At 39.5% G+C, this 13,221-nt stretch overlaps 1 protein-coding gene and 1 long non-coding RNA gene across 3 annotated transcripts in view; one reads left to right on the plus strand and one right to left on the minus strand.

The window, feature by feature from the left end:
- Positions 1-6,665: 6,665 nt before the first annotated feature.
- LOC133489278 (uncharacterized) overlaps positions 6,666-13,221 on the plus strand; it is a 33,691-nt gene continuing 27,135 nt past the window's right edge. For both annotated transcript variants that reach the window (XR_009791854.1, XR_009791853.1), the window contains exons 1-2: positions 6,666-6,789; positions 7,713-7,951. This is a non-coding gene — a long non-coding RNA (uncharacterized LOC133489278). The remainder of the gene's footprint in view (positions 6,790-7,712; positions 7,952-13,221) is intronic.
- LOC133489277 (aquaporin-1-like) lies at positions 7,431-10,715 on the minus strand. Its single transcript, XM_061798189.1, has 4 exons — positions 10,289-10,715; positions 8,812-8,973; positions 8,633-8,713; positions 7,431-7,932 (listed from the first exon to the last, which is right to left on the minus strand). The coding sequence occupies exons 1-4, from the start codon at positions 10,643-10,645 to the stop codon at positions 7,753-7,755; spliced, it is 780 nt and encodes a 259-aa protein (XP_061654173.1). The 5' UTR covers positions 10,646-10,715; the 3' UTR covers positions 7,431-7,752.

Raw genomic sequence — 13,221 nt, forward strand, 5'->3', positions numbered from 1 at the left:
TCCCAAAGTCATTGGATGGTTATTTAATGATTAGCTCAGCGAGTGTGCACACATCGCACACGCTCATAAGCCATAAAGAAAAGAAAAGGAAAAAACCAAAAAAAAGATGTGAAGGGGATTTGTGTGCACTGATGGAGAAAAGACACTTTCACAACGTACACAGTCACACAATAGTTATCTTTTATTGTAATGTGTCTATGTGGATCATCATCATCGTCGTCGTCATCAACATCCTTATTTATTTTGAAATACAATAACATTAAATCAAATAAAATGAATCAAGTTATAGGTCAAATGTCAAAAACAAAATAACAACAATGTATATTTATATGATAAAATACATTTGTTATATTAACATTTATTCTTCAATGTATTATATACTATTTAATTAACATTTTTGTGAAATATGATTTGTTATGAAATAAGAGCTGGATGAAGCAGCTGGAGAGAGAGATAAGCGGAAGTAAATGGCTGGATGGATTATTTTTTTACATTTGTACTTTTATTTTTAAGTTTTATGCGTTTTTGAAATTTTGCCATTTTTGATTTTAGGAATTTGTAAATGTTCATATGTTTATTGCTATTTGTATTTGGTTCTCAATTTATTATATAGTATTTTATTTTTAAATGTATTTCTTAGTATTTGCAATTGTACAAATTTTTGAAATGTTATTTTAACTCTTTAAAATGTATATATATAAAACAAATAAAACATCTGTATTATTTTATTTATTTATGTACAAAATGGGTTTTATTTTTCTTATATATCTGTGTTTTCAGTAAATAAATTTAAAAAAAAATTCATTTTTGAAACCAATGTCATCAATGTATTAAATTATATATTTATATCAGCTAAATAAAAAACGAAAAAAAACAAAAATCAACCAAAAAAATCGTTTATATTATACATGCATTTATATCATTGAATTATAATTTTAAAAAGACACAAAATTGACACAAACAAACAAAACATCTGTTAAAACAACAAATTCAGTGTTTGTCTACACTGAGCTATCACAGCAAATGTTAAACTACAAACAGTGATGGTGCATAAATTAATATTATTAAAAAATCTCTCTAAAATGTAGATGTTGATAATGTTCAAACAAGCTTGCACTATAGGAACAACGTTAAAATGTATGCGCATAAAAATATATATATTTTTAAACCTCTTCCTTCAGCAGTTAAGTGAATTTGTATAGATATTATAACAACAACAAAAAAATTACACTACCAGATGTTTAACATGATTTTTTTTTCCAGTGAAGAAATGATCATTTTATGCTTCTCCAAGCCTTGTTCAAAATGCTAACTTGCACTGATGCCTTGTGGGTAATGACAGTCAACATTAAGACATTACGTATGTATGTATTCCTCGACTTAACATTCGCAAATGACAGAAATGGGATTTTTGAAGGTTAAAATGTCACACGTGTTTGAGTGTTCTTGGCTGTTGTCACTCTCACCAGCGTGTTAATATTCTGCACCATTAAGCAGGGGCAATCATCAGGAGTAAAGTCTTGTTGTCGTGGCAACACGAGCAACAACTACAGCATGAATGAATGGACGAAAGCCTTCTTGAGTCTTTTCCTTTTCCGCAGATTTACAGGTTTGCTTTGTTCGCATTGTTGCTCTTTAAAGCCAAAAGGTGAGCAACAAAAGCGCCTTTGGAAAGCGCAGCCAAGCAGCTGCCTGCTGTTGAGGAGCCTTCAGCTCATCTTCTCGGCAACTGGAGAAGTCCTGATCTCAGGGATAAAAAACAATTTCTTGGACACAAATTAACTTAATTTCCTCCAATTGTTCATCTGATCACAGCACTTTTCTCCCAGGACTTTTCAGTTGTTGTCAAACTGGGGTCCCCGGACCTCTGGGGTCTGCGAGATAGATGTAGCTTGGTGGTCTCCAAAATTATTTGTAAAAAGTTATTCCAGAGGATGCTTGCTTTTTGTGATGAATCTGTTCCAGAAAATCTGACTAAAACCAAAGCAACGTTTCCCATAGGAAATCATGCAAATCGAATTAATCTGTTTCAGACACCAGAAAATATTATCCAAAAAATACATTTTAAAAAGAATAACTATAGTTTTACATACAGAAAAATACATATACATGGCTAATAAAGTGGATAAATGAACATTTAGCATCACTTTTACCTGTATTGGAGACTCTTGATGGTATATGGAAGACGGTAAGGAAGGGGGCGAGGGGAGCCACTTTCCTACACAACCACGAGTTCTTCCTTGAATTGTACCGTGTTTCTCGCCTTCTTTATTAAATGGCTGGCATTTGGAACTTTCTGTGATATTGTGTAAACAGAGGGCAAGGTGTATTCCACAATGCAAGACTTTCTGCAAGACAACTCAAAGTAACAACAAGGCTCCTGGTCTGCTTGGCAACATTCAGACAAGTTGGAGCAATGACAGCGTGACATCCTGTCAAAAAGTCTGTCCTTCAAAATAAAAGCAAGCCAGTTTAATAGCAGTTTCAGCACACTTTCTTTGGCCCCACAGTGACTTAATTAGCAGTCACATTCAAACTATTTTGTGCTTGTTCATTGACTGCTAAATAATGTGGGGGAAGAAAGTGTGTTGAAACTGCGTTATCATACTGCAAGTTTTTTTTTTTTTTTTTTTCAAGGGTTGATTTTTTGACACGATGTGTTACGCTGATATTGCCTGACTTTTGCCTAGCAGCCCGGAAGTGTTATTGCCCAGGGTTGTTAATAAAAGCTTGCGTTGTGGAATATACTTTGCTGTATGTTGAACCCTTTTCATACAACTTACCAAAATGGTTCCAGTGAGCTTTCATCGATCCAATAACATCAAATAGCGTATTTAAGTAATAAGTAATTTTGAGAACAAAAAAACACAATTCAACCAACAAACAAGAAAAGTCAATTTGCCTTGATTCAACGTTTGTGGATTGCCATGGCCTGGATGACTGAGATCATACACAGTCGTACAAAAAAAAACAAAAAACACATTTTTAGCAAGCACATTGGTATTTTTTTTCCATTGATATTGTGACAGTAAGTAAAACATTAGACTAATGATATAGGGCCCATACTAAACCGATTACTCCTACCTATCTTAGCTTTGGGGACAATTAAAAGCTCGGATATGCTTGAGACATATCAACATTATGTGTTCTGACATCCCTCCATGAATAAAGTTCTTTTTTTCAAGAACAAAAGATTTTCGGGGGGGGGGGAGAATTTTGGGCTTTTCTTTCTTTAGCAGAATAAAAAGGACCTGATCCAATTAGAATTGCGTCTCTTATTACATTTTGACTTTAATATCATAATACTACGACTTTATCTTCTATTTCGTAAGATTATGTTGTTGTTGTTTTGTTTTTTTGGAAAATTGTCTCCCCTGTAAGAGGTCCCTGGACCTAAAAAGTTTGAGAACCCCCGATTAGATGTTCGCTGGCAACCCTGCGGGTATTGCAAGTTTTCAGTCTATTACGGGCGCCACGTGTTACCAACTGTTTTCTTGGTACTGAGGTCCTAATTGGCTTCAGACCATCAATAAGTTCCTAACGTGTGCTGGATTCCGAGAACAGGTGCTGCGATCAGAAGTATTAGTAATTGGTTCGGTTGTTGTGCGCGGCGGTGTGCCTGCTACATGGCAAACAACAAAGGTACTTATTTCATCATATAACATTTCTTAACCTTTGTGTATTTTATGCATTTCAATAAACCATAAAAATTGAAGATTGTTATTTTTTCCTATATATATAAATGCATGGTTTTTTTTTGTTTACTTTTTCCATTATGTTGATATTTTGTTTTAAATCAATGGCATATTTCTATTAAATTTATATATTATATATTTTAAATACGCAATTATGAGATAAAGTTGAACATTTATGAGTTGAACAATTTTTTTCTGGAAAAATACCAAATGAGGTCATACAAAAAGCTGGACAAAATATGGGAGCTGAATACACCTCTTAAATCATACATTTGAAAGGTCAGCTAAAATTTTGAAGTAATATACAGTTTTTGCTTTTAAAGTTGCACATTCCAATGTTTGACCAAACAACATTTTCAAGAATCATAAGCCTCAGAAGTCATACATTTCAGATTTCAACCAAAATGTTAAAGAAAAATACACGATACTACAGTTGAGAAAAAAAAGTCGTACAATTCGTAGTACGAAGTTTTTGGCCAAACTATTTCTGTAAATTCAAACGCTCTTGTCGCACGTTTTTGTAGTTCAACCAATAATTGTGTGGAAAATGTATGGTTTTAACATATTATCTTGGGAATCTATAAGAGCAGAACACACAGTAGAGATGAAAAAAAAATGGACAAGTTGGAGAAATGCCAGTGGCTCCCGAGAAGTGTCAAAAGGGGAACCAACCTCCACCCCACGAGCCCAGCCTACAAGAAGCCCCCCCCCCTTTGCTCTGTGCACGATGCAGTCAGGCGAAAGTGCGAGTGTAAAACCCAGGAACAACTCAAGCCTTCTCTTCTCCTCCGAGAGTGAATTTGTCACTATTTTTAAAAGAAACAAAATCACCATGGTGTCAAACCGTCATCAGCGACTGAGTGGCCATTAGGGGGGCCTTCCCTCTGGTGCGATGCTTTTAAGGCCACAAGACCCCCCGCTGACGCAGCGCCGGTATAAGATCCAGCACACTGGGGCCGGGAAAGCAGTTGCTCGGTCCAATGACTGTTCCGCAGCGAGTGTCCCAATGGGCTTTGTTGTTAAGTGATTATCTGCTGACTTGCTTTATTTATTTATTTTTTTTATACAGTCATTATTTTTTTCAAAGCCGCACTGGACTCCGAACCCCTATATTCATTTAGGATGTGTTTGAATGGAACACCTCCACGCTCCAGAAAACATCCTCTGATGTCATGAGGAAGGCTCGTCATATACAGTTGCACTAGTGTTTCAAATGCAATGCAACAGGTTTTCACAAATAGATGACGGTTTCCATTTAGGGATTCTAACCCTAATAATTATCCTGGGTTTTGGGGGCTCGTGGAGATCGCAGTAAGAGTTTTTGAAGCCAAAGAAATAGAATAATTGTCAACAGACCATTTGCCTGAAGAAAAAAAAACCCAATAGAGCATGTTTTTAGCTTACTGGAGACAAAACGTGAACGCAGCAAGAGCCACAAAACAAGGAGCAAGTGAAGGTAGCTGCAGTAAACCCGCCATTTTATGCGAGTAACTCAATTTTAAGACGCACAAGACTTTTTGAAAGCCAAATGTTTTTGAATATTTTTAAATGGCCTGACCTCCTGACCACATTTTTAGTTCAAGTCAGCTGATGTAGATAGAAGTCATTTATGTAAGATTAGTGAGGAAGATTAGCAATTTATTAACCGGGTTAAATGTCCTGTAATAATGGAGTGTTGATTATCACATAAGTACAACTGCTGGGACATTTTATCAGCGGGAGATACTGTACGACACGTACTGTATATGTTCTCTCTAGATCATTGAGAATACGATGTTCACTGTATGGTGCGCTGCATCAATCCTTTTTTGTGGCTTTCATTATTCTCATATCAAACGTAAATTAGGATCATAAAATTGTGACTGCAACAGAAACCACGTCGCCACTGCGTGCTTTCGTTTGGGCCGAGCAAGAGGGAGCCCCAACAGAAAACGTTCCCCCGAGGGGCCCCCGCAAAAAGGGTTAAGCTGCCCATTGATGAATTTGTGTTGCCAACTGGAAATATTCCAGGAACCCCCCCCACCGATCCCCCCCCCTTCCACCTCCATCACAACCACAATAACAACCCGGAGTTTCCTAAAAATGACAGTAATAGATTTGCTGTTTGCCATGGTAGACCCTGATGCAGGGGTTGAAAAAAGTTGTACGCTTAATGAAATAATAATAATAAATGCTTGACTTGTATGTGATTTTACTGTCTTACCTTTCCTGTAGACCTGCAGTAGATCAACCGGAGTTGATTCTGATGCAGCACTTAAAAACATAATAACCATTAAAGACTTGTGATGTGTGTGCAAGTATAACAAAATAACAATAATTACAGCTCGAGTTGGCGGCACGGTGGCCGACTGGTTAGAGCGTCAGCCTCACAGTTCTGAGGTGCGGGGTTCAATCCCCATCCCCGCCTGTGTGGAGTTTGCATGTTCTCCCCGTGCCTGCGTGGGTTTTCTCCGGGCACTCCGGTTTCCTCCCACATCCCAAAAACATGCATTAATTGGAGACTCTAAATTGCCCGTAGGCATGACTGTGAGTGCGAATGGTTGTTTGTTTCGATGTGCCCTGCGATTGGCTGGCAACCAGTTCAGGGTGTACCCCGCCTCCTGCCCGATGACAGCTGGGATAGGCTCCAGCACGCCCGCGACCCTAGTGAGGCTAGGCGGCTCAGAAAATGGATGGATGGATGGATACAGCTCGAGTTGGGATTTGACAGTCCCTTGCATCTACTAAGTAGACTCAATTCTCATACAGGGTTTCAAAAAGTTGCAATTGGAACAAAATAATGCTCATAATAAGCAAAGCTTGACTTGCGATGTGCACGAAAGCATAGCGTAACAATAATAATTCATGCTTGATTTTCATGTAATTATGGCTGGGGAAAAAAAAAAAAAATCGAATAACTCGGCTAAGTCGACCTCAAAAATAGGTCGACGCAGAATTTCTGCCTCAAAGCTTCTCCGGCCCGCCCCCCAAAATAAAGTTCCTCCCGGAAACGTCTTTGCTCCGCCGGAACCAATGTTTCACACGCACATTTATTGCCGATGGACGCAGTGTTGAGGCACTGATAAACTTTGCCAAAAACGAGACAGGAGCTTCTGTAAGTGATTCTTAAGACACTATTAGTAATGTACATACACCATGATGTATGAGTGAGCTGAATGGTAGTCAGCATTTTCTTTTTATTTGACCAAAAGTGGTAATCGTTAGCTAATGCTAATCGCGAATGCTAACCGTTTAGTAGAGGTTGATTTTGTTGTCTCAAAGTCTGTACAGAGTTTACACCATATACTCAGCACCAATATATGCAGTTTAAATATAGAAGCCCGGGCCTCATAAATGAGAAAAAATGGATGTTAATAGTTGAAAACAGTATAAATTTTCTTTTTTTTGGTGGGGGGGGGGGGGGGAATTTTACTATCGCGCATACTAAGTAGACTTGCAGTGGATTAACTGGGGTCGATTCTCAGGTAGGAGTTCAAAAAGTTGCAAGGGTAACAAAATAATCATAATAATTAAAGCTTGACTTGTTACGTGCATGCGTGGACAAGGCTAGTTTATTATTTCACCTACCTAGTAAACCTGTGAATTCACCGGGATAGGAGTACTTAGAAGGTTCTTAAAGTTCAAGCGTAACACGTAACTGTGATCATAATTAAAGCTTGACCTGCATGTGATTTTATTACCCCCATTACAACTACAACATTGTCCTTAAATGCTATTAAAACAACAACCAAGAGGTTCAAGTGAAACAACAAGTGTTTAATTTCTTTAAAAAAGTGACATTTCAATAACATACGGACAAAGGTGATCATAGCACATTCATGTATACAAAATAATGGCACAACATAGAATACTGATAATGAGAGAACATTTTCAACACACGCTGATAAGCTTTTTGCAACATTGAAGGTACAGCGTGTGTGTGTGTGTGTGTGTGTGTGTGCGTGAGGTACAAATAGACTTGCAGCTTCCAGATAAAATTCCGCTAAAACAAACAGCTTTCTTTCTTTCTTTTTAAAGCGGCGTATAAACATGCGCGGCAAGCTGCATGCTCGGCCGACTATTTCGTTGCCATCTCCACGGTGGAGGCGTCGTTGCCGCCGTTGACGTCGTAGTCGTCCACGGGGCCACTCACCAGCACCCGGATGCGTTCGGGGAAGTTGTCAAACTTGGGCGACAAGAGGAAGTCGTACACGAGGGCCGCCGCCACGCCGCCACACATGGGTCCCACCCAGTACACCTGCAGTGGATTCGCTGGGGTGAGTTTTCATGCAAATGTAGCAAGCGTGACAAAGTAATGATGATAATTAATGCTTGATTTGCGATGTGCACATGTTATTTTACTATAAGAGACCTTCAGTGAATTACAAGCGTGACACATGTGATTTTATTACTTAGTGTACCCAGTAAACCTGGGGGGGATTTACTAGGCTCAATTGTGATGCAGAGGTTTGAAAAGTGGCAAAATAATAGTAAGAATTAAAGCTTAACTTGCGATGCGCTCACATGTATCATGTTATTTTACGATACTACGTACCCAGGAGACCTTCAGTGGCTTAACTGAGGTCGATTCTGACGAAGACATAAAAAAAAAAAGCATAGCATAATAGTAAGAATTAAAGCTTGATAAGTGGTGTGCAAGCATGGCACGTACGATTTTACTGTTTCATGTAACCGGTAAACCTGGGATTGATTAACTAGGTTTAATTCTGATGCAGAAGTTCAAAAAATGGCAAGTGTAACAAAAAGAAATAGTAAGAATTAAAACTTGACTTGTGATTTGCACATATGGAACATGTGACTTTACTATCTCATATAGCCTGTAAACGTGCAGTGGATGAATTATGGTCGATTCTGATGCAGCGCAAAATGTTACAAGCGTCACGAAATAGTAATAATTAAAGCTAGATTTGCACATGTGATTTTACTGTCTCACGTACCCAGTGGTTGCTGAAGTCGTTCAGGATCAAAGCCGGACCAAAGGTGCGCGCGGGATTGATTCCGCAGCCGGTGTAGCTGATCTGGAATCACCGATCACACACACAGACACAAAACATTAAGCGTCAAAATACGCGTTTCCCTCGAGAAGAGCAATGCACGCTGGGTAACGCAAACTCACCGCCGCCAAGTGTCCCAGGCACACGGAGAGGCCGATGGCCAATGGCGCCGAGCCGGTGATGTCGCGTCGCCTTTTATCAGTCACGGCGATGACACACAGCACCAGCTGGAAGGTCGCCAGTAGCTCGATGCCCACGCCTTGGCTGGGGGTGATGCCGCTCAGCTGAAAAGAAAAAAAGCCAGTTAGAGGGTTTCTCGTGCTGTTACTAATAATGTACGCAGAGTGCAGCTATCTCGACATGCCAGATGCTGATATTAGCGGCTGCAGAAGTATCAGGGACTTTTAACTCATTAGTTGCTCGAAAAAGTAATAACAGCATGGCTGGGGAACGAAGGCCACACTCAATCTCTAATTTATGATTTTTAGAGCTGCATAGGCCGGCTCCAACGCTCTGGGGGGGCCATATACGGCCCATGGGCCATAGGTTGCACACTCAAAGTAAGCATGACTTCGTTCTCATAGTTACTTTTAACTTTTTTTCCAGTAATGTTATGACTATATAATTTCATACGTTCTGAGCTCTTTTTTTGTCACGCAAAATAAAAAAAGTTCTGGTAAAAAGAAAAATCTGGTGGAATGATGCCTTTTTTTCTTATAAAAGGACAACTTTTTTATTGTAAGGTAAATCAAATCCTGTAAAATTAAAACATTTTTCACATACTCATAAAATATTTATCTCTCTCTCCTAATATTACGACTTTATTCTTTTAATTTTAGCAATGTCTTGCGAAATGAAAATGTTATTGTCTTAACATTAACACTCCCGCAAAATCATGACACGTGCAGTTAAGAAAATTCACAAAAAATAATTCTCGTAAAATGCTAACTTTTTGTCTCGAACTTTCCCCTAAAATTAAAAAAGATTTTTCTTGTAAACGTCTCTTATTTTCTTGTAAAATGAGTACTTTTTTCTCTCATAGTTACAAAAAATTCTTCTAAAATTATGACTTTTTCTCCTAATACAGTAACACCACTTTTTTGTCTCATAAGATGATGAACTTTATCCTTTGTTATATGACCTATTTCTTATAAAGTTGTGACTTTTTTCTCATTAAAATCAAAAACAAAAATTTCTGGTAAAATTATAACTTTTTTTTCTTGGAAGGTTGCTTCCCCCCCCTCATGAAATCAAAAACTTAATTTACTTAATAGTACCATTCCGTATTTGTCATATTAGGACTTTCTACTCAACATTTTTAGTACAATTTGTATTTGTAAAAAAATGTAGGAATTGATTTGTAAAAATAAAATGTGGATGTACTAATTTGAAATACAAGCCTCTTTCTGCAGTTATAAGCACATTATAATATCCTTGACTGACCATGTGGAAAATTAACTATCATTGAACCGATTATTTATTCCAATAGGATTTTCTGTATTCTCTTGCTATAAAAGGTTGCCCCTCCCCCCTTTCCCTCCGATGCATTGCATATGCATGAAATCCAAACTTTTGGCTTTTGAAATTCAAACTTTTTACCTTATTGAGGCCCAGCTCGTCTGTGGCGGCGGGCCGCGCTCCGTACAGAATGCCACTGGCGAGGGCCGAGCCCAGCAGCTGGGCCACGACGTACATGACGGCCCGGAACACGCTGATCTGGCAGCTGGCGAGCATGCCCAGCGTGACGGCCGGGTTGAGGTGGGCGCCGCTGATGTGGCCCAGGCTCTGCGCCAGCGTGGCGATGGCCAGCCCGAAAGCTAGCGACACCTTGACCTCCTGACCCGGATCGCCGGGCTTGCCGATGGCCGCCGCGATGCTGAGGAAGATGAACAGGGTCATGCCCACCAGCTCGGCCAGGACGGCCCTCCAGAACGCCTTGCTCTTGAACTCCCTCATGGTGGTGTGTGGTTGGAAATTCTGTGCGCACCCGTGTGTGTGTGTTCAGACAAAAAGCGAGCAGCGGTGTATTTAAGGCCTGCTGGCTGATAATGGTCAGTGGGCGGGCTTTCAAAACTGAAAGGGCCACGCTGAATTCATGAGAAATTGAAAAGACCGCCCCACACCCAGCATCTCCCAGTAAACTCCACAACTTGTAGAAAACTTTTTTAAACCCTGTCGATGTTTCAAAAAGTGCAAATTAGCACGTCAACTTTTACATACACTTCATTGACAGTTGTTTTCAAGTGCAAAAGAATCAATTGGTATGAGAGGCCAGAACAAAGGTAGTCACTCATTAACCGCAAGGATGAGCGCTAAAGAATGATTACGTGTCGTGTCGGTCGGCGCACTGCGCAGCGAAACATCAACTCTTGAGAAAGGAGCAGTCGCTTGCACCTGGACCCCCGCTTCCCTGACTCCGACGAGGGAGGGAGCGAGCGAGCGAGAGTGAGGACGGGACGGCAGCCGCTGGACACGAAAGCCGACAATTTGCTAGACGCACGTGTCGTGGGATTGATTAGCACGTGCGCGTGTGCGGTCACGCCTAAAGGAGTCCGTGTAGTAAATGTCTCTATGACTCAAGCTTTGATACATGTCGTACTCTTTAGCGAGCCCTGCAATTAAGAGATGAACTTTATGACTTTCTTCTCTTGTCTATTAACGTAACAAAAATTTCTACTTGTGAATTCCACGAAATTTCTACAATCAAAGCTTAAAAGACTTAAAACCACCATGTTTTTATATCAAAGTTCCAACTTTTTGTAAGATTCTGACTTTTTTCTTGTAAATTTTTATTCTCGTAAAACTTAAACTTGTTTTCTATTGAAGTTCCAACTTTCTTTCCCCCATAAGTTACAGAATTTCCCACTGTACTACTGCAATTTACAAAACTTTTGAATTTCCCTGATATTACCAATTTATTCTTGTAAAATGATTCTTCTGATAAATCTACCCCTGCAAAAAAAGTATTCAATTATGTCATTTCCCCCGTGCAATATTAAGACTTCATTGGAAAAAAAAATCCTTAAAAGTTGATCTTTATTATTTTATTATTTTAGAGATTTCATGAGAAAATTTAATTTTGGATTAAATTCAAATCTTTATTGTAAAATGAGATTTTCTGTTTTCTTGTCAAAATTCAATGTTTTCCCCCTCTTAATATTACCCGTTAATTCTAATCATACTAGGAATTTCTTCCAAATAAATCCCCACATTTTTTCCCCTCATAGAATTTGACTATTTGAACATTAGGAACTAATAATAGAAACTAAACCGTGATTCAGTCATGCATCTTACAAGCTTGAAAATGTTTGTCCGGGTGACCCTGTACTGGTCAGATCAGAAAAAACTACAAAGTGAAGGATGCCATGTGTTGTTTTGCACATTTTCATGGCCATGCAGCGATGGCTGAGCGAACAGAGCGAAAGGTTTAAGGCGGAGGAGCGCCGACCACTCTGAAAACGCAGCGACCCGCAAAACCGCCTGTGACAAGCTGGGGGTGGGGTGGGGTGGGGTTGTGGGTGGGGGGGGAGGACAACTCATTTTATTAATTGCTCCAGTGGGTCCTCCCGCTGAAGAGCACATCAAAAACAAATACTGTACAGCATGTCCTCCGTCTCTATTGGCAGGAAAATGAAACGGAAACAAGATGGAGGATTTCAGAAAATAGATGAGAGAGAAAATAAGTTTACTCAACCTGCAACTCACTGAGACCAAGGGCATGATAGTATTGCTTTGGCGCTATCTTGTGGCAACTTGGTGGTAAGGAACTTAATTGAACTGAGTTGAGGAGCTTCATTCACTTAGACAAAAGAAGTGTTTTACCGCCATCTTTTAAGAAAACACAGTGGTGATTTTATGAGATTTTTCTAAAAAATATTCATTTATTTCGAACTAACCGAACCATTTTGAGAAAAAGGTTGTCATTTTTACAAAATGAAATCACAAATCCTTTAAGCGTTATAAAAATTTACATTTTTAGAGAATAAAGCCGTACTATTTACAGAAACAAATTGAAACAATTACATAATTAGACAAGCTTTAACATTGTGCAGGGAACTCGTTGACATGTTTTCACACCTGAGAGACCGTTTGGCCGGGGTGCTGCTGTTTTGGCTCGCAGCAGAGTTCAAATGGGTTCACGGCTTGCAGACCACCATGTCGCCCCGAACGGGATGACATCCACTGCAGCTCCATCGCAACCGTGTGACTTCCGTAGTTTATCGCTTCCTCTCTCTCTGATAGTCGTTCCTTCTGTTGTTGTTTCCTCATCGTCACCAGGCAAAACGTGAGCTCGCATCCTGCCAGAGGGCATCGGGGTGCTTCTCCTCATCACGCCCTCCCCCACCTCCGTGCGTAATGTACGCAGCTCCGCCCTGGAATATCCCTTGATAATCGTTGTTTATTCGCCAAAAGACAAACTTTGACTGAAATGTAACTTGACCATATGCTTGACAGTTCTCATCTTAAAGTAGGTATTCGTTTTTTAACCTATTAAGACAATTTGGTGTAATTTGAATATTAATATGATACAT

This window comes from Phyllopteryx taeniolatus, chromosome 14 (assembly GCF_024500385.1).
Source record: "Phyllopteryx taeniolatus isolate TA_2022b chromosome 14, UOR_Ptae_1.2, whole genome shotgun sequence".
Taxonomy (NCBI): Eukaryota; Metazoa; Chordata; class Actinopteri; order Syngnathiformes; family Syngnathidae; genus Phyllopteryx; species Phyllopteryx taeniolatus.